This window comes from Sebastes umbrosus, chromosome 4, assembly GCF_015220745.1.
Source record: "Sebastes umbrosus isolate fSebUmb1 chromosome 4, fSebUmb1.pri, whole genome shotgun sequence".
In the NCBI taxonomy this organism is placed as follows: domain Eukaryota; kingdom Metazoa; phylum Chordata; class Actinopteri; order Perciformes; family Sebastidae; genus Sebastes; species Sebastes umbrosus.
The window spans coordinates 26,318,316-26,341,008 of NC_051272.1; the positions used below are offsets into that span (position 1 = coordinate 26,318,316).

The 22,693-nt window shown below is 40.0% G+C and overlaps 1 protein-coding gene across 2 annotated transcripts in view; it reads right to left on the reverse strand.

Moving 5' to 3' along the window:
• necab2 (N-terminal EF-hand calcium binding protein 2) overlaps positions 1-22,693 on the reverse strand; it is a 154,129-nt gene that overhangs the window by 37,579 nt on the left and 93,857 nt on the right. The window contains exons 8-9 of one of the 2 annotated variants that reach the window (XM_037766614.1): positions 18,341-18,420; positions 7,246-7,302 (exon numbers count right to left, since the gene is read on the reverse strand). In XM_037766614.1, coding sequence (XP_037622542.1) covers positions 7,246-7,302; positions 18,341-18,420 — 137 coding nt within the window. The remainder of the gene's footprint in view (positions 1-7,245; positions 7,303-18,340; positions 18,421-22,693) is intronic. The other variant, XM_037766615.1, reaches the window with a different exon arrangement.

Here is a 22,693-nt window from a genome sequence, read left to right on the forward strand (position 1 = left end):
TGTCAAGAGGGAGTTCATTCCATCTAGTGATGGGTTGTTCGCGAACGATTCGTTCAAAAGAACAAATCTTTTGTGTGAACCAACTGAAGCGAATGACTTCCTGAAACGAATAATTAATTTCTCAGTTCAGTTTAGTTTGAAATGTACAGTATTGTTAATAATTTGTATTTGTACTTTATCTTGTAGATTATGCTCTTGATTTAAAGGAACAGTGTGAAGGATCTGACGGTATCTAGCAGTGAGGTTGCAGATTACAACTTCTCCCGTGTGCCAAACGTGTAGGATTGCTATAAGGCCGACTCAAAAATGTGAATGGCCCTCTCTAAAGCCAGTTGTTGTAAGAGTAGAGTGCTTGGAGTATGCGTGAATGTGGGAAGTGAATGGTGAAGCAAGAGAGAGAGAGAGCGGCAGTGACGGGATCGAGTAACGTTATCGACTCCGGTCCAAGCAGGAAAAGTTAACGATGTTTGGTTTGTCCGTTCTGGGCTACTGTAGAAACATGGTGGTGCAACATGGCGGACTCTGTGAAGAGGACCCGCTCCATATGCAGATATGAAGGGCTCATTCTAAGCTAACGAAAACACAACAACTCTTATTTTCCGGTGATTACACACTAAAGAAAACATACTTGTTAATATTATATTCCATTTCTGCCAATTTGTTACACACTGGTCCTTTAATATTTGTTTTTGCACTATAGTTGTAGTCTATATTTATTCTCTGGTATTTTCTTGTTGATATTGTTTATATTTGCACTCATGTCATTTATATTTCCTACTTCAATTATTTCTTGTTTTCATTTCAGTACCATAAAAAATATTAAATAACCTGACATTTAGTTTGATTTGCAAACGATATCTTGATTCAACCAAATTCTCCATTCCCAGTTCACTAGTTAGCGAGCTCAACTGAACATTCAGCTGTGTTTTAATTCAGTGAGTGGTACTAAGCGCAGAGCAGTCAGAGCTCCAGTCGAGCACTGAACGATTCAGTGAACAAATCCTTTTTACTGAACTGACTCTAGTGATTCAGTACACTTAAAAGAACTGCTCTGCCCATCACTAACTCCACCATTGTGGAGCCAGGAGAACAAACAGTTGAGACTTTGTAGAGCTGTAGCCATGCAGGCCCCCTTTGTATTGAGGGAGTAGCAAGTACAGCCTCACAAAACCACTACTGTGGCTGTAGACTCTTAGTCTTGGTGGAATATATGTGCTAGTGGGCAAGTCTGAAATATCCAGGTCAGCTGTTTAAAAATCATTGCATTCCTGTGATATTTTCTTGGAAGATCAAACCCAGGAGACAAACGATAATTTGCAAGAGCTTTGCAAGAGGGGAAATAGTTGAGCGTGTGCGTAGGATTGTGCTCTGTGCCGAGTGCCTTCTAGTTAATTATGTGTTTCATTTAGATAAACAGCTGTGCAAAGATGCTGCACTGATGAAAAACAGAGGAAATTACATATTTGTCAAATTTGTGCTGTTGAGGTAAAAAAAATATATAAAAAACCCACCTATTAAAAACATCCTTTCTTGAAAACAGAAATATGCTTGGCCTTAACTGTACTTTGGCCTTTTCTTTTTCTCATTGCCTTTCGTCATTTCTATGATCTCTCTGTTATTACTCTGTAATCTGCCCTTCTATCCCATTCACCCCTTTATATTTCCCTTTTTGTATTCCGAAAGCCTCAGCTTCTTTTATTGCTCTTCTCCCCCTTGCTGCTGTACCTCCAGAGGATCAAAAGACTGACAAGATACAGTGTATGTGATTGATTTACCTACTTCAAATGACAGAAATCATTGTCAGCCAGCCGCTCACTGCTCACGAGTGTCCACTACAAATAAAATGCACATGCTAAATCAGCTCCACGGCTGCAGTTTTAAAGTATCTCTGCATCTCTTATACTGTATATGATGCTATTATGATCCCCTGTGAGGTGATATGACTCACCGAGGCGTCTTTGTGCAGAGAGGAGGGATGATTGCTTTGTACTGAAAGGGAGAGGAGATGACGGGTAATCACGTCTGAATCTTTCCTTTAGTGGAGAATGGAAGGTCAGAGGGGGATGGATTGAGCTGTTGGAGGGAGGGTGAAATTATGTACAGGTGAAGAGGAGCACGACCTTGTTAGAAGTAATCTGTGTTTAGAAGCAGGAGAGGGGTTTTTACTGAGGAACAGAAGGCTGTATGATAAGACATGAAGGTGAAAGGGCGGTGAAAGGTGGATGGTAGAAGATTTGAAGGAAAATTTCATTGTGTTTTCATTTTTTGAGTTTAGGAATAAAAGACCAGGTTTATTAACCCCTTTTCACTTGGTTTCAGAGCATCTTGTGCCTACAGATGTATTTATTAGGGCTGTCAATCGATTAAAATACTTCATCACGATTAATCGCATGATTGTCCATAGTTAATCGCTATTAATTACAAATTGATCGCACATTATCTATCTGTTCAAAATGTACCGTTAAAGGACATTTGTCAAGTATTTAATACTCTCATCAACATAGGAGTGTTTTGCTTTATGCAATTGTATGTATATATTTATTACTGGAAATAGATTAAAAACAACAAATATTGTCCAGAAACCCTCACAGTTACTACAAAGATATGCTCAAAATCATAACATGGTAAACTCAAGCTCAACAGGCAACAACAGCTGTCAGTGTGTCAGTGTGCTGACTTGACTATGACTTCCCCAAAACGGCATGTGATTATCATAAAGTGGGCATGTTTGTAAAAGGGAGACTTCAGGTACTCATAGAACCCATTTTCATTCACATATCTTGTGGTCAGAGGTCAAGGGACCCTTTTGAAAATGGCCATGACAGTTTTTCCTCGCCTAAATTTAGAGTGTTATTTAGCCTCCCTCACGACAAGCCATGTTGTGTTAATGCGTTAAGGAAATTAGTGGCATTAAAACAAATGTGCGTTAACGCGTTATTATTGTGTTCATTTTGACAGTCCTAGCATTTATAAACAGGCACAACAGCTTGGAGGCGCCATCTGTGAGTAATCAGTGAAGTGTGCCTTCAACAAATGCAAATAACAAAAGGAAATATTACACATAATATGTCTGCTTATACATTTCCCTGGATTTACTAAGGTGCACGCAATTTATAAGGGTCAATTTTTTGTGGGAATATCTTCTGCCTCTAAAAAGCTGATTTGTGCTGATTTAGTAACAAAAGGCAAACTTTATTTGAAAGGAAAAGAAAGAAGTATAAGATAATAAAGGAGCACAACAACCAACCATTCTAATAGCTAACAATGAGCAGAGAGGGAGCTGCGGCTTTGTGCTTATTAAACCTGAACCTGACAGTCACTGGGCTGCTAATGCACACTGGCGAGTCCACTCTTTTAGTAAGACATTTACAGTGTGCAATTTGGTGGTTAGTTTTTCATACGAAAAATCTTCTTTTAATGTGATTTCATCTCTTTCCAAATTTTTTAGAAGTTGAAATTGAATGAATAATGATCAACCAAATAGTTTTTCTCATGTGGAGTTAAATGGTTGCTTTGTATTAGCATAATTTGGAATGACTTTTCGGCGTCCGGCGTTAAAGATCATTTTTTATTGGATGGTTGAGTGTAGAGGCAGACAGGAAATGAGGGGAGAGGGGGGAACAACTTGCAACAAAGGTTCCTTCTGAACCTTGTGATGGTTATGTGGTATGTGCCTTCAGCTACCAGTGTACTCCATCAGAACTGATGGTCTAATTGCTTCCTGCAGAGTGGGCAGTCCTATCTGCTGATCACTGTATGTGATTTTATTTATACTGTAATCAAAATGTCAAAAGAGATGAGTGCATGTATTAAGGACACGAGGGAGTATAAGTTAAACAAGACTCAAAACCGAGTATATGGCTGGACGGTGTATGGTCAGTCTGTGGGTTTGTGGCTAAATAACAAACAAATTGTCAGTGGTCATGTCTATAATGTTAAATCCAGCGGTACATGTCCACCAGGTCCGGCGAGGGCGCTAGAGGACGCGCTGCTCCAAACAACTGGCTGATCAAGCGGTGACGTACCCTATGGTGGAATACGCCTGATTGGTCCCTGCTTGCCATTTCAAACAGGAAACAACATGGCGGCCCGCTCGTAAACATTCTGTTATTTCGTCCAAACAATCCACCAAAATCTACTTCTGAAAACATTTTAAGCGAGAAATAGGCTGTGCCACTGCCGAATCTTGTTTCAATTTAGAACTAGATCGTCTATAGTTTCACCGCTTGGCCCAAGTTACGCATCGTGCTGGACAGGCTCATACACATTCTCTCAAACTCGCCGCAACACTCCCACCATGCACTGGGCCACTGCTTCTCCTGCTTTCCATAGGAAATTAATGGAAAGCGTTGAGACGCCCTTTCCACAGATCTACTGTAAATGTGTCAATAGAGGAGCACTCATGCCGGTGAGTGGAAACGTTGACGTGCCCCCCTGAAAACATAAACAAAGGACTATTCCAGCCTTTTCATTATGAAAAAGCAACGGCCAATGAGGAAACCCCAACTGATCTGTGGGTCAGATGTAAAGAGACCGTACTTCCTCCAAAGTGTATCTAAGCCAGTAAGTGCAGTAGGGTGAATTCCACTGTAGAGCTATACTATACAGTGAACATTCACCATGTTTTGTACGCCTGATAAGCTATCGACTTCTGAGGAAACGAGATGAAGCTCCTTACAATGGGAACTGCAGCAGAGTATTTTCCCAGTCCTAAAATGTTTACCCCAAAAGGCAAAAATTCCCTGTTGAATTCTGTTTTCTCTGTTTCTGTACAGCAGATAATCAAATGGACCCTGGAAAACAAGGTAATTGCTGAATCCTTAATTCCCTGAAAGTGTTTTAGAGGATGTTTTTCTTTAAGACTGTGACCACCCAGAGTAACTAAGCTTTCTTAGTATAAAGTTCATTATTTTTACTGGTTCCTCTATTTAATTTTCCTGTTTCTTACTTTTGCCTGTGTCCTGTCTTCTTGCCTTTATACATGCCCATTGTTGGGTGTATTAGGAGTGTTTCTTTGAGCAGTCTCTTATAAAAACCTTCCTGTGTCGGTGCCCATGACAACTGGACAATTTTGTCAGTGCTCTCACTGCTTGCTGGCAGCTAATGGGAAGCCATAAGTGGCCCAACTGCTGTGGGTAAAAGTGCAATAGGTGATCATTACACTGGTCTCCTGCAGGCAGCAGAAGAAGAAGATCTGGTTTTTAAGTCTTGTGGTACAGATCTGGAGCCAAATGTACTTCACTGATCGAGTGATCTTTTAGCCACACTAGCGGCATGGCTCTAGGGATAGCAATGTTGATCGGTTGGTTCACTTTTTTGGTCCAGACTATAATATCTCAACAACTATTGGATGGACTGCCATGAAATGTTGTACAGACACTGATGATCCCCAGAGGAGGAAGGAACAAGCTTTGACGGGCGTCTCTTTCCCTCGCCGTTGAACAAACGTAAACAAAAAGAAAAGCAGAAAAGTTGGATGAGTCACCTGGAACTGACCATTTGCAAGTCACATAGCAACACGCATGATGACGGTCTCCGCGAGGATCTAATTCTTTGTTATTTTAGTTTTTTCGTATAATTTGAAGCAAATACTAGCGGTAAAAATAAACTGACCATGACGAAACAAATAATTTTGAGGGAAATCCGTCTGTAGATGGGGCTCCGCCACTCGTGCAGAACCGCTAGCATGGCTGTAGATAATTCTGATACTTTTGTGTGACCAATTCTATCATTACTTTTATTTACAATGCAGGAATCATTTTTATAGTTTTTCCACTGTGTTTAATGTTCCTTTTATTTCATCCTTTATTTGAAGCACATCTGTTTTGATAACTGCCATAAACTAAATTATTTATTATCCTTCCAACATGCAGATCACACGTACATGTACGTGTGATGAATTAATGATATGTGCGTTATATAAATAGCCACATCCGAGAGTAATGGTCGTCTGTAATAATGGCTGCTTCGGCATTGTTGGAGAACCTCGCTGATGTGGCGCAATCTGAAAAAACTGCACTTCCTGCCGTTCTTTCCATTGACAGGTCTAATGAGTGGTGATATGCAGACGGATAATTAAGTGCGTGTCTTGATCCATTTATGGCTAACCGTGGGAGAGGAAATGAGGCTTGTCCCCAGTTCCACAATGATTGAAATCTAAAAAACTAAATCATGCATAGACGGCTTTGGATGGATAGCATGTGCATATTTCTGTCTTTGTGCCGACACAAAGTTTTAGTAGTGAAATGTGGGTTTTATGCGTCTAGCTGGTGTTGTCGTCATTGTTCATGAAACCACATGAAATATATATTTTCCTGGATCCATTTGTCTCTTGTTCTGGTGTAAATGTACTGTAACTTTATACAGGTTGCAGTAATGCTGCAGCATGTTTCGTAAGCAAGAATCAATATAGTGAACTACACCATAAAAAACACTCTCCCAACACATATATGACCATGTCTCATCTCATGTATCTTCATTGCATTACTGAGGGTCTTGTGTAAAGTGCATGTGAATACAACACATCTGTATTTCTCTAAGATACAGATTGCTCACGGCTTTTTGCAGCAGATCTGTAAGATAACATTTTGGCTTTATTTATTGCACTCTCACACTCTTATCTCTGCTTTACCGCAGGCACACAGGTGCTGTACGTATGCGATAGCGGTCTCGGGTGAAATTATATCAGAAAACGGTGTCAGATAGTTGAGCGTCTGTAAGTGAAATTTTTCTGATTTATGATTCAATACAGCCTGAAAAGAAAAAGCCCACACAGTGCCTGTGGCTTTTCTTATGAATCATTGATCATTATCACAGGGAATATCGCATAACCGAAATATGCAGTATGTTTCTGCTGCAGCTGATATGTTACTTTCTCTGTGGGTGTTAGATATTGTAAGGTAGCGTGTGATTCTATTAATTCTTACACAGAAAACTCAGTGTCTATAAATTATTCAGGTCTAGACAACAAAACAAAACAAGCACCTTTCCTGGGAAATAATTCAAAAGATCAGCGCCCATGGGACAGGCTCTGAGACCTGGATTATTTTTGGACGGCGCTGGTCGTGCGGAAGTGCTGTCCCTTGTTAATTACATCACAAAGTCATGTTGCAGCCTTGTAACACTCAGCCTGAGGTACTGCTGCAGTGGTTATTGGCCTTTGTAAGGCAGCAGTAAGTGATGCTGCACCTGCGGCTGTGTGTTGCAGTGTAAAGTACAATGGTTATTCCTTTAGTGTCTACTTACTGCGCTGGTAGTGCCATCTGTGTCTGTTAGCCTCTGGTGCAGATCAAACCACACTGTCTGCAAGGAGAAGCACAACAACAACAACAGCGGCAACATGTCAATCAACAAGACCAACGACAGCAACTACTACAGCCACAACTTGAAGCAGACATTAGTCACTCACAACGAGAGGTAGAGCAGAACCAGGCATGAAAGCAGGATGTGATGTCTTTTTAAGATGAAAATAAAGTTCAGCAGGGAATATGAGAGGAGGGTTCTGAGAGGAGGTGGATGCACGCCAATAAGAGAAGCCCGAAATGAAACAGAATGATTTATATCAGCTATGAAAGATCTAAACATACAAGAACACTGAAATGAAATCCAACTGAACATCATGATGTAGCATCTGTAGCTGGTAGGGATCTATTAAAATCATTTTTCATAAGCCTGTTTGCAAAATAAGGGATAATGTCATCAAGAACTCAACTGACTTTCGCTAAGCCCCACCCCCTTAGCTACGGTTGCTATGCCTGTCAAGCTTTCCATTCTGGCACGGCAAAATGATGACAGTGGCAGATTTGCCACTCACAATTGAAGGAGTAGTAATTTGTAGTCGACAACTTAAAGCTAAAACTTCCAGATGTTTCCAGAAGATACATTTTAAAACGAGAGGCCTGTAAAAAGGTCTTAAGTTTGCACATGCAGCCCAATCTCACTCCCAGCTCGTCAAATACAGCAGCTTGGTCAGTGGCCCTACACTTCAAACTATGACACTCTATGGAAGTAAAGGAGGACGTCAGGTTACGTAGTATAAAGAGCGACAAATTCCGCTTGGGGTGATGGTCAGGCGCGATGGATGGATCAAACAATCACGGGACTTTAACCCATGAGAGCGGTGTTTGTGTCCTGTGTGAAACCAAATGTCAACGTTATGTTATTTACAGTTAAGTACCTAACGTAACATTACTATGTCACGTTGTAACGTAGCCTGCTTAACTATGTAACAAGCGTACTTATTTTAACCCAAACCGTGATCTTTACCAAAATCGAACCAAGTTGTTTCCTGTGAAAACGGAAGTCTATTTTGAAAAGACAGTGTATGCATGTAATGAGCGGAGATTGACACGTGGAAGACGAACATGTGGAAGACGAACATGTGGAAAACTGACACTACAGCATAGACTGTATATAAGAAGTGGACGTAGTCACCGTGACGTCACCCACTGGTTTGTGGACTGCCGTTTTTGAACCTCGAGTTCGACATTTTGGCCGTCGCCATCTTGGTTTTTTGCAACCAGAAGTGACACATAAGGGTGGAGCTAAGCACAACCGAATGCTGAATAAGACATTTTTAGGCGACCAAAAAGGCTGTAATTAACATTCATGAACTGAAAACATACCGTGAAAGTGTTAAAGTTCTACGACATAAACACGGACAACTTCCAGACCACACAACGCCGTGGTAGCGATCTGTCAATCACAAGGTAACCACGCCCTAAAGCATATCCTGCTTTATGGTCTATTTGACTCTAAATGGAACCATAACTTACTAAATGAACATCATGCTGTATTGAAGAAGACTTGAAACTAGCAATTGAGACCATAAACTCATGTTTACAATGTTTACTGAGGTAATAAATCAAGTGAGAAGTAGGCTCATTTTCTCATAGACTTCTATACAATCTGACTTCTTTTTGCAACCAGAGGAGTCGCCCCCTGCTGGCTGTTAGAAAGAATGCATGTTCAAGGCACTTCTGCATTGGCTTCACTTCCCAGACCCGGAGGTAGCCCACTGCACCAGAGAGGTACCTAGAGCGTCATAGTTTGACACATAGGGCCACTGACCAAGCTGCTATTTGTCAAGTTGGGAGTGAGAACATGTTGGCACATGTTGGCACATGATGGCGTGATAAAATGCTAAAAGTTTGAGTCAAATGCTATGTGTACCAGGTAAAAAGTCAACATTCCCACTTGTTGATATAGAAGACATTGAAATAAGCTAGTGACCCAGACATGTTAATGTTTGCAGCTTTTGTTAGAGCAGATGAGCACTAAGTAATCCATTCCTTTCACTTTTGCTCTTGTGTTTTTGGTCTTGGAAAGGGTAAAAAAACACCCTCCAAGCTCCTGAGATAATGAGTTTTTCACTCATTAGCTTCGGAGGAGGGGTTTTAGCGAACGGTCAATTTCTCCCATTCAAGACTTAAGTGAAGGGGACACAATTAATAGTTAAGTTCAAATACGCTCCTCAGTAAAGACATTAGTAAAGCCAGGTGGGTTAATGGTACAGTCTGTCTGTGTGTGAAGACTGAGGATGATGAGACATTGATTTCTAGTTTTCTCCTCCACGCTCAATGTCTGTGAGCCAGAGTTATATAAACCTGTTCTAATAAATCACAGTAAGCGCTGCAGGTTTCTGTCACCAAGGTGACTGATGAGTATCACAGTTGCTACAGTGCATGAATAGTGTCTGCATCACTTACAGAGTGAAGAATGTTACCTAAAGCAGCAGGGAAAGTCGAAGGCAAAGGGGTCTAACACAGTGGGCATGGGATGGCCGACACACACACACACACACACACACACACACACACACTCGTACTGTAAAAGCTACCGGAAACATTGGTACCAATGGATTCCTTAGGTTATTGCGGTATCGTTAACAGCCCTACTTAAATGTGGATTAAAAACTCTGATTTGCTGAAATAATGTGTAGCCTTCTAAATTTGGCACACCTTATTTTTCATGAGCTACTTGATCTAAATACTGAAGGCCCTGATTCAAAACTCTAATGATCATTTTAAATTATTGATGTGATATGGTTGGAAGTTTGACTGGAAGAACGCCACTCCTGAAATTGATGCGATGCGACCCGCTAGGGAGAAGATGTGTCACTCTGTTGGAGACGGTGGGACAACAGAAACAGTCCAGTCTCGGTTGTACAGCAGTGTTAAAGGGTGATGCTTCTTTTATCTCATAAACAATCTTTGGCAGAGTACAGACACTAACCAACAACAGCCAAGTTTGATTTTGGCCTGCCATAAAAGGTACTTGCTTTTGTAATTTGCATTAATTAGCATATGACCTACTGCCGCCGGCGACAATTGTCATTCTAACCTGTGAAAGTGTCAGTGCCGGCTAAAAAGAGAAGCTGCTATCTGAATGTTTTGGACACCGCTACATAAAGTTATCAAAGATTCTTTTGCTGAAAGAAGAAGAGGGATAGCTGTATCACTTTGCTTGTCAGTATTCAGCCTCAGTATCACCTACACCAGATGTGCAGCGACAATCAAAGGCCATCATCCTGAGACTGATTTTCCCAGGTGAGAAACACATTTTCTTGTCTGTGGCACACAGAGAGCAATAAATAATGATATTTTGTAAGCAAAAGAAGAAAAAAACTCCCAGGGGAGCGTGGAAGAAGACAGCGAGGGAATCTGAAAGTCAGACTGAGCAACAGAGGCAACATGAATTTGCCACTTTGAGGACGGTTTGCAGGTAACAGGATTTCCAGTGTGTTATCACAGAGCAGTGGTAGCAACACTATTTTCATCTCGCCGAGCACCACATCACTCAGTGTGTAGCTGGCTTATTATTCACTCAGTAAACAATTCATGATTCACTCTGACGCAGTGTGATAATATCATTTCCTCTTGCAGACTCCACAGTCGTAATACTGAGATCGGGGCAGGTAATACCAGGCCAAACAGAAAGACAAAGACATTCAATACGCCTCCTCAAAGCCATATTTCGCTTTGATATGATTACTGCAGTATGTCTGGCCTTCTGAAAAATGTAATCCAGCAGAAAATGTCTATTCCTTTGCTTTTCTTTGGCTCTGATTGTTCTGAAAACACACTTTCCAACAAAAAACTTTGGTGACCTATTTTCTTTTCTATATGCAGTGTGTTTCTGTTATTCTCTGGAAGGGGTGTAATTTCTTCTTTTCACAAAGAAAATCTTTCGCCAATGTGGAAAATCATATGAAAACGCAACAGCCTTGCAAGACCTCAAAATACAAGTATGACAGGATAATGTAGGTTATTTAAATGTTCCATGTTGAGTCACTTCATTTCCTTCTTTTCTGGGTTTTAAGTTTGGCAAGAGATGAAAAATCTGCATTTTGAGTGAAATGCTCATTGAAATCATTCATCTGGATTGAATTGGACAGATTTTCTTAGCAGAATGGTGGTAGATCGTGCAAGACTTGAAAGGAAAAAACAATTTGATTCTGGTCCTTAAAGGAATACGTCACTCACAAAATGACCATTTGTAGATCAATTACTCACCGTGTGTTACCTTGAATTCTGGAAGAAAACAAAGAATCCGAAAACTGAATAAATCCTTGATGAATTGAAGTAATTGGGGTCCAGGTTTAACAACAGCAAAACTACATGAAAAATCTTACTATAGGGAATGGGAATCGCGGAGCATTCTGGAGGGAAGCGTGCAGAGCTACGGTTATCTGTCACAGGTCTATTCATCTGTCATCTGTCAATTGTTCATCATCAGAAATGTATAAAGTACGTGCGAAAGACAAATACTCATAGAAAGAGAAGTTGACAGAGGCAAAGAGGCCAAATATTACAAAATTGAAGTTAGTTTATGACATCAATCCTTATGAATTAGGAGGACCATGACAGTTTGCCACACATACAGTCACGGCCGTGTTTTGGCGTAGTGAACGCCTGTCAGCAGTTCAAAATATGTTAATCTTTGGAGGCCAATGTCCAATTTACAAATAGATAGGTATATGACATTAAGATCTAGAAGCCAAATGCCAACTACACAATCAGCTGGACAAAGATAAGCTAGCTAATGTTATGTTAACTGAATATTAAGAAAACGTCGGCTAATACTGCATATTTAATCTACCGGTATCTTGCAAAATGAAAACCATAACGTTAGCCTACTTTTGTATCTGACTGTATACTATATATACTACAATTCGGCTTTGAGTCTTATTCATTGTGCAGTGTTTTGTGTTATCTTTTCACACTTGCAGTAAACAGCCAGCGCATGGCACTCTTAACTTTATCCTCCAAAAATGGCCCACAAGCTGTTGGTAACGTCACATTCCCATTCCCCATTTAAAACACTTCCTCCACTACCATCTAATGCTTGCACAGGCTCGTTGCGAGACCGTTCGAGTTCGGACAAGTTGTGCGTTTGCGCAAGCATGATACGGTAGTGGAAGAAGTGTTTTAAATAGTATGATTTTGGGGAAAATGCATGTCTTTGGGAAGTAGTAAGTATACGACTGGATAAATGAGACTTGGATTATACTGCACAAGCTGTGTGAGAGTTTGTAAACGGATGCATCCTCCATTTACTTTAATTCAGTAAGGGTTTACTCTTTTCGGATTATCTGTTCACCATGTGGGAAAACAAAGTTTTCTTCAAAGAATTCCAGGTAGCACAGGGTAAGTAATTCATATACAAATGGTCAATTTGTGGGTGAAGTACTTTTATAACTGAAACGTTATCTTAAAAAATGCTTTTAATCTACACTCAAGACATGTAGGGGATATTTTCTTCGATGTCATAAGCAGTTATTTATTGTAATTTCTTAGTTGTACACTTCACAGTATATTGCCCTTCATTAGTCGCGTCCTATGTGACAGGAGTACGTCTGACTCATGGCTATCTGAAATTTTGGCCTCAAACTATCTTAATCTATCTGCTTTTGAAAGATGCATAACTACTATTTGAGCTTGATTAATATGGAAGTTTTTATTGGACTTTATTAGTTGTAATCCACAGAAGACATTCCACAAATGTGTACCATGATTTCTAGATATTTCACTATCCACAAACATGTGTTTTTGTATTTGTGTTGTGTGAAGTCACATCCACAAGAATAAAGGGCGATTTGCAAATACAAATAACTTATTCTGTAAATACGTATTTTTAGGTTTATATGTAAAGTGATATATACGCATTTGTGCATCTATTTCTACACGTGGAATGATATTTGCGCATTTGCAGATTGCTTCCTGTCATTTATGGGCCACGTGACATTTGCAATTTCCCTCCTGTTTGTTTACTGAATTTTTTCCAATTGGTACCGCAGCAGATCACCGATTTCAAATCATAAATATTAAACAGGTTCAATATTTACGATCAGATATCCTGTTGTTTGTGGGGAGCCCAGAGGACAGCCGATGACGCAGTCACGTAGGAAAGAACGATAGCTAATTGAGAAACCAAGCTGACTGAAGACGGAAAGACAACCACTGCCCTCATGGCGGCCGCAGCTAATGCATGAGCTAATGCAAAACGCGAAGCATAAAGTAGTAGTAAGATGAACCTCAGAAATAGAGGACCAACTTGTTAATTTGTGGCAACAATGCAAGTGTTTATTGAACGTGTCTCCATGACTTCATCGATCCATCCTTCGTGAATTATCAGCACAAAGTAGAGCAAAAACTAACATCACTAATTCTTGCTGCACGTCGTCTGCCATGTTTGTTTACAGTAAAGTCACTTTTTATCGCGGGAGATTTTGCGAGATTTCAGGTTTTTTTTTAGTGGGGACTCTTGTTGTTCATGAATGGAATCTGTTAATGTGTGGTTTGCTATTTTGGCCAAATCGTTGCTCAACACACACTGTAGGAACAACACTGTAAAATTCAACATTACATGTTGTTATGTGTGGGGTCTCCCACATTTTCAACATCCGTTAAGATTTTAAAACTCTTTGAGTGTGGGCCATCCTTAGCACCCGCAGAGGGAGAGCGACTTCATTCTCTGCTCAGGTAGACATTACTCCTCTATATCTTTACATATTAAATTATTTTTTGCTGCTATATTAACGCTCTGGATATGCTATATATATTTTACTCATTCATTAATTTTAATTTCATTGTTATTCATTGATATAGGCCTGCATTTGTTTACTGGAACTGGGACAGTGTTGGAAGGTGACCTGACTATGAGGCATCACTTTAGATTTGGCTTGTTGATAAATGGAAAAAGAATGGTGAAATTAAATCAACGTCAATGTCATCTCTACTCTTCCCTTTGTACAATTTTCAAGTTTCAATTAATTACTGGCTACTTTTCTGAAAACAACAACAAAAAAAAACCCCATAAATAAATCATTCGTAAGGAGATCCTGTCTTCATTCCTGTCTAAACAGGTAAAAATCAGACTTGACTGTGTTCAGTCATCCGTGAGACAAAGTACCTTTGTGCCACAGTCACTGTTAATGAGTCAGCCTCTGAGCAGAGTAATGGGCTCCCAGGAGCACTTCAGGGTCACAGGTGATTATTGAACAATTCTTTGGTGGAAAGCGTTTCAATAATTTCTTCTACAATGGAGGTCACTCGACTGAGTGAAGCAATTCTGCTTAGACCTGGACAATTTATTAGAACTACATTAAATTATCACCCAGGGCCAAGGGCTAAAGGTCGTTTTTAACCCTCTGAGACCCACAATAAACATGTTTTTGTCTTTTTCAGGGGGCGTACAGGGGGTGTTTAGGGGGAGATAGCACATAAAAAGTAGATGTCACATAGAAGTGGTGTACATCATCTGAAAGCTGGGAACCTGAAGATTAATTTGAGATGTAGCTCGGCACTGTGTGTCAAGTTGTTCTATTCATGAATCAGATATAAACATGAATTGATTCATTGATTAATTAAAATACATTACTAATGTGTGTAAGGGTTTAGAACATTATGATAGAAGTATATGATGACCATTCCTATGCTCACTTACTGTATGTCTCATAAGTTGTTGCAGCAATTTTTGGGTTGATACCATTTGTTACACAGATTTGGTGCTAAATTTAACAATTTTTTACCACTTGAGAATTGATAAAAAATGATCAATAATCCCTCCAAAATTCACAAGATCACATTAAGCCACCAAGACCTTTAGGAAAACCATAGAAGAAGCCATGCTGTGATTAAGTATCACAAAGTTTTGACATTTGGAGATTTCTGCAAGAAATTGGGTGGAGCACAAATTTTGCCTAATTTTCGAGCGTTATTTAGCTTGCTTCCCGACAAGCTAGTATGACAAAGATTCCTTAGCCTCTCTAGTTTGATATCTATACCTCTAGCTCTAAAACTGAGCCTGCTACAGATTCTGAAATACAGTAAAGTCGGTCAGAGTCGTGGTCGAATACATCGGTCTGTTCACGCAAACAGGTATTCTACTACATAAAACCTGATCAAACATTTTGTCTCTTGTTTTTTATTCTTCTTCTCATTTTCTATTTTCTTTCTGTGATTCCCCTTCCCTCCTCCCACACACTCCCCCCTCGCCCCTGGCAGTACATTGTGTTTAGTTATTCTTAGCTAAAGACAGCTGAGTCTGCTGGGGCTCCATTAGCCTTAACATGTTCAGTACTGGACAGGACGCAGGCAATGCAGAGGAACGGAGAGACAAATAGGGAGGGGGAGAAAGGGGGCAGGAGGAGTGAAGGAAGGGAGGAACGAGGTGATAGATGTAAAGATGGAGGAAGGAAGCGAGGAGGATGAAGAGGCATCTGGGACTAGAGAGCTGCTACAAAGAGGAGGAAGTATAGGAAAAGACTATTGCAATAGTTTGGACACAATGCCTTTAATTGCCTCCTCTGTCTCTTTCTTCATCTACTCCCCAACTCCGTCTTTTCCTCTGCTTCAGTTAGTGTTAGTTAACTCCTTATCCAACCCCCTGCTTCTTCCTTCATCGACCATTTTTCCTTTCTCCTGTTCTCTGCAGACCTTTAACTTCAGTATGCTGCTTTGGCATTGGCCAATGTAATATTTCCAATTTACAAATCCTCAACATGCTGACAATTTGGTAAAAAAAAGTTTAGTGTGAGGAAAAGATCACTGGCTTGTGCTGTTTGTAGTTGATAGAGGAATGGTAGCAGCCTAAAGGAAGAGTAGAGCTAAAAATAAAAGGAGAAACCAACAGTGCAAAAGAGTTCGCAGTCTATCAGTCTCTCTGTCAAGTATCGTCTAACTCAATTTTGATCAAAACTCATGTACTTTAATCTAATGCTTTTACACATACTGCACCAGTGCAATTATATTTCTTGATTTACGTTTCTTCACAATTTGCCAGTACAAAATAGGTTTATTTACATTTGATTATATTTTAATAATGTCTCCCTCTGTGTACCTGAATTTACATGTGGCAGGCCTCTATCAAAAATAAAATATTCATATCAAATGTCTATGATGAATGTCTGTGTCAACTTGAATCAACCGTTATGTGGAGACAAAAGTTGCTCCCTCAGAGTAAAGCATTACATGATTAGAGTTAAAGAATATGGCTGTTGGTTCTGTATTTTCCTTATTCTCAACAAATCCCATAAAAAGCCAAAACCAACCATGTTTTAGGGCTGGGATGATACACCTATTTCCCAATTCGATACTATCGCGATATTTGGATGCCGATTCGATATGAATTGTGATTTTTAAGTATTGCGACTCAAAATCAAGATTTATTGCAATTTTTTTGTTTTTTTTTAACACTAGACCATGAGAAAAAGTTGAATCATACACTTCTAGGGACTTTTACTTTGGAATATACCTAAATTGATACAGTAAAAATGTTTGATTTTCAGCATGTATGTAGTCAGAGATGTCCTGAAGTCAAATATATCAGTCATTGTCAGGCATTATTTATTAAAGATTTTCCCAGCAACACAAAAATTAAAGACCAAAGACATTTCCCTCACAAATTAGTGGTATTTTCTTTTTAATTTATAAGGGACATATAACATGTTTTATACTTCTGGAGAATATAATCCATTCAATCTTATTTCCATATATGGATTTTGTATACCAGTTGTTAACACCTTATTTTGAAAACTCGGACGTAGTCACACGTGTATACTTCCACTAACTTCGCCAAGTCCGTCGCTAGCTCTCCCGTCAGCTCCGTTCTCTTTATACATCCATGGTCATCTCCATTGGGGCCGTTTGAATGCATTTATCATAAATGTCAGTATATGGGTGCTTTACAGTTGTAGCGTCGGCCGATTTGACCACGGAGATGCTAGTGATGGCTGGCTTGACCACACGTTACCGCAATACGTTAACGTTTCCTGTCCACGACAGAGTTATCATGCAGCTTTAGTCATGGTGTCTAGCTCTGCTTTTCCTGGCAATGTTCGAAACCCAAAGAGTTTCCATACTTTACTGTATGTGTAGTGTTTACCACTTTGGATTTAAAATGTGAGGGTGCAGGTCGTATCTCCGCAGACCCTCCGCCGTTTTGTACTCTGTCGTTTCGGCTCGCCACGGTTTGCTTTGGTTAAATTATACGAAACGGATATGATGTCACGTTACTCAGACTACAACAATAAAAGCAGTAACTTCCTTCTACCTCCGCATAGACTCAAATTAAGCAAATATATCGGTTCTGGCACTAAAAAATCAATTTCAAAATTGTAAAAAAAAACTAAAAATTGTGATACATAGGTGAATCGATTTTTTTTCCTATCCCTACAATGCACTTGTCTGTTTCTCAAACCCTTCCAAAGGTATGCTGTGCTTATTTTTTGGGAGAATTTCTTTTTCTTGTAAATTACCTTAGCTTTACCTTTTCAGGACCTCTAAAATCATAGGGTCATAAGCCAAAAAGGTTAGAAACCACTAATATGGAGCAAAGAGCATTGTTCTGACTGAAGATGTACATTTAAAAAAAAAAAAAAATGGTTAAAACATCTGGGCACTATGGTTACAGCAAACCTTACTTAAACAAGAGTTGATGCGCTAGTGATTATTTACAGCAGCAGGACAGTGCATGTGAGATTGACTCAGAATAAACCACAGTGTGTGTTCATGGTAATGTCTCCCAGTGGAGATGTATTTTGGACAATAATAGAGCTCTGTGGCACAGAAAAAGAAGATATATCATGCTTTGGATACAAAGAAAATACTTGTAAACAGAATTAGAGTTGGTTTTGTTCTTTTCATGGGATTTGTTGACATAAGAAAAATACTGAATATTGCCAGCCTTGACATTTAAGACTTGGGCTTTGATTAAAGTTGGGGTTGGGCATGTAGTGGTTATGGTTAGTGAGAGCCTCCAGGGGATTAATGTAAGTCAATGCAATATCCTTATAAATGACCAAAACAAGCGTATGTGCAAGCGTGTCTGTATTCCTTACCTTATTCTCCAGTCGTCCGATTAGTTCAGCCAGGCGGTTGATCTGAGCGTCCAGACCTTCTTTCCTCACCTCGACTGCACCTGCAACACAAACATTCACAGTCTAAACACACCGAATGAACGAGTATGAATACAGTTTCTGGGTTGTGACTAGATCTGATGCATCTGGATTACATTTATTCAAATATGTCTTATACATATTGAAATCAAATTGCCCAAGTCACTTCCTCTTGCAATGTGTGTGCCCTTTAAACCTGAGAATAAACAATTTATCCATCCATATGTTATCCTGAATAAGGTAATAGCCTTTTGGTCATATTGTTGCACACAAACTGCACAAAATAGGTGCAATAAAAACACAGCTGCACCGAGCAGGTACTGCACAGTACATGAAGAATTATACCACATCATACTAAGCCATCTTTGCTCTTTCCTTCTCATCTCTCTCTCTTTTCATTTCCGTTGTTTCATCATGAATATTTCATGTAAAGTGGGAGTTCCAAAGTGGCTGATAAATAGGCAATTATATCTGTTTATCGGAAGGAACTTGGCCTGTTCAAAGACAGAAGAGAAAGGGATGGATGGGAAGCCAGCTCCTTTGAGGGTCTCTGTTTAGCTCTTATTCCAGTGTGAATTTTGGATACCACACTGGGCTCCTTGTAATTAACTTTGGTCTTAAAGCAATATTTCACTTTGGCAGAAAATGTTTACTTTGTAGCAAAAAAGACTGCCAACGGGGTAGAGGAGCGAGTCTATCATTTGCATTGATGCTTTTTAATATTTCATTATTAATAAATGAGATATTTAATCAGAACAGAATTAAGCTGTGTTTGTAACATTTTAATTGGTGGTACAGATTAGTGCTTCTTGTAGCATTTTATGAACACAACATTTTATTGTCAAGTATGAAGAAGTATAATGATTTCTGTAAAAAAATAAAAAAAAGGACAATGACAAACTGAGAGTGGCATGTCTTATGTCTCGTATAGGGCTTGTTAGCCTCATAGCGATCTCAAAATGAAAACCACATTTCCCATAAAACCGGATGGCTCCTCTTATGAAGATGATGTTGCTACATTCAGAATCGAAATCGTGGCACCTCTAGTGTTTACCGACAATGAAATGCTTCACACTGCACCTTTAACTACTGTATTTAACTCCAATAGTGAAATGTGCAGTGCAGAACTGCAATATTCCTTTTGTTGTTCACTGTCTTTGCTGATGATGGTTGCTTATTTGTGTGTGTTGGTACGACTAAAAAACAGTGACATAAAGAACACTAAAGAACGCTGAGAAAACATTTACTTTCCCTCTGATTCGCGCTTCTCTCTTCACCTTCTTGTCTCCTTTGTTTCGCTCTCCTCCCTTGGTTCCTTCCTCTTCTCCTCCCTCTATCTTCTTCCTCCCCCCCTCTCCTCTGCTCTCTCCTGAGCTGCCGTCCTCTTTTCATCCCCTGATGGCCCCCTCACAGCTAATTGGAGAGTTGGCTGCCCACTCTTCATTAAAAGCTTTAACAGCCAGTCAATTAGGAGCTACCTCCCTCCAAACACACACATACACACACACACATACACACTCATCAACTAAACCATAGTCTGTAACCATGGAGACAGTTGGAGTTAAAAGCCCAGTGGTCATTTCGATGGACTTAGAAAATAAGCATCCCGGTCAATTATAGAAATATGAGGAATTACAGCCTTCGAATCTAGTAGCGGGGTGAGGGCAGGAGAGGAGGGGGGTCTCTATTGACTTTCTCCTCAATTAAACCTGATTTGAGTTATTCCACATTCACCTAATTTAAATCTCCATTCTGTGTCAGACAGTATTTAAATGTGTTCATATGAATCATTAAAAAAGGTCCACTGTCGTTACACTATCTCTCAAATTACGGGACACAAAAGTTCAGTTTATCAACATGGGAGTGGACAAATATTGTCCAGAAACCCTCACAGGTACTGCATTTAGCATAAAAAAAATGCTCAAATCATAACATGGCAAACTGCAGCCCAACAGGCAACAACAGCTGTGAGTGCGTCAGTGTGCTGACTTGACTATGACTTGCACCAAAACTGCATGTGATTATCATAAACATAATGTAATAATAATAATGTCACACCCTGAAGAAGGCTGTTTGTGCCGCTACACGTGGGTTGTACTCAGCTCAATCTGAACATGTACCAGCATTGTTTTTAACATTTCATCATGAAATAGCCATTTGAATAAAAGCTTTTTTATTTTTTGACAGAAGAGTGCCTTGGACTCCCATTTTTTGAACCTATGATAAATATTTTTTAGTTTTCTCACAGAGCTTATTTTCTGCAACAATCCAAAACCCAATGGAAAAATCCTAGTAGCTTTTTGTCGAGGTAACCAGGGCGATGCTAACTTCCTGGTTGGCCTTCAAAAATACGTCATCCCTGCAGCACTCTATTGGTGCTCACAGGAAAATGTCTATGAAACATAAAATATATGGATAATGTCAAAGAATCTTCTCCATCCAGTTCCCCACAGGTAAGGATTTTTATATAAATGAACATGAACACACACACACACACACACACACACACTGTAGCCTGTGCCTGCGAGCGCATCTGTGCCTGTGAAAGCACTGAACAATAAACTGCAGTTCATTTACAATTAAAGCTCTTCAGTAAAGTGTCAGGAGAAGCACTGGAGCATTGCACACAGCAAACAACACAGCATCGGTTGCTCGACTTAAAGGTGGTGGAGGATATTTTTAGCTCAATTATTCTCTTTCACCCCTCTTACTCTTTTCCTCGCTCTTTGCTTCTTACCCCAGTCGTCTCCCACTTACTGCTTTTTCTTTTCTGCTGCTTCCCCCCCTCGTCTCACTGCAAAGACTCAAAACAATAATTCATTTTGCAGTAAAAAACAAACATACCTCTCTATATGCTATTATTACGTGAAAAGGGGAGATAACAAAACTTCAAGGCGACTTCATATGAATGCATGTAGCCGTAAGGTAAGAAGAAAGGACTCAGGAGTGTAGATACATACATATTGGAGGAGGTTGGGCAGTAGGACAAGGAGAGGGGGAGAGAAATTCATTAATCAATCGACTTGTCTTGACTCGAGACAAAGCGCAGCTGACATCAAGGTCCTCAGCTGTCAGAGATTTTTTACCGCCTACAGTAGCCTGCAGAAGAGGGGGGCAGGTGGGTACGCATTGATCAGGTTTTGGAACATTTCATCCGATATGCCAGGGAACTTAGAAAAGATATATCCTATAATTATGACTAATCGTTCGGCCGATTACTGACATTTTGAGATAATCGGCATCGGCGCGGCATGTCTGCGCTCAAGAGACCGATTACAAAAAACGTCTGCAGACACATTTGCAGGCAGCCTTGTCAGTGTGGCCGCTGCTGTGGAACGAAGTTAGCTCTCCCCCTTGTGTCAAAATGATCTGTCGACAGTAGGGCCGTTGGCAAACTGCAGCCCAACAGGCAACAACAGCTGTCAGTGTGTCAGTGTGCTGACTTGACTATGACTTGCCCCAAACTCTATGTGATTATCAAAAAGTGGGCATGCCTGTAAAGGGGAGACTCGTGGGTACCCATAGAACCCATTTTCATTCACATATCTTGAAGTCAGTGGTCAAGGGACCCCTTTGAAAATGGCCATGATAGTTTTTCTTCACCAAAACATTGCATAAGGATGGTACCAATGGATCCCTTAGGTTTTATAGTTTCATATGATATCAGTATCTTCACTCTAGCTTTAAAACTGAGCCCACTACAACCTTACAAGTTGTGTTAATGCGTTAAATAAATTAGTGGAGTTAGCCCTAGGATAAAATGCTTTATAACAAATTATAACATGTGTTAGTGTGTACTAACATATCATTAAATATGATTACAGCTATGTTAATGCTAAATGGGGGGTTTACAAATTCAGCCTTACAGTCAGTGGGCTGAGTAAGTTGCTAGAACACCGTCATCTCTCCTTCATCATCTGTTCTGAATCCTACAGTGCAGTGAGTCTAACAGTCTGGCTTAATGCAAAAATTACAAAAAACAAATATATCTGTTGCGGAAATAAACCAGGCCGCCGCTGTTCAATATTACTAAATGTCTTCATCAGAACATGGAGGCTGTACGATGACCGGAAACGCTGCAGTTCCAATTCCCGAGCCAGCTGGGAAATGCTGCAATCAAGCAGCGCATTATACCCTTCAGCAACAGCTACTGCCCAGCTATTGTGACGGTGAATAGCTGTAAATGTAATGACTATTTGTGCTGAAATGCCTCCCCTGACAGGTGACAGATGTTTGGACGCTGATAGAGGAGGAACTGAAAATCCTGTCAGTTTGAGCTGTCATCTGTGAACGAAT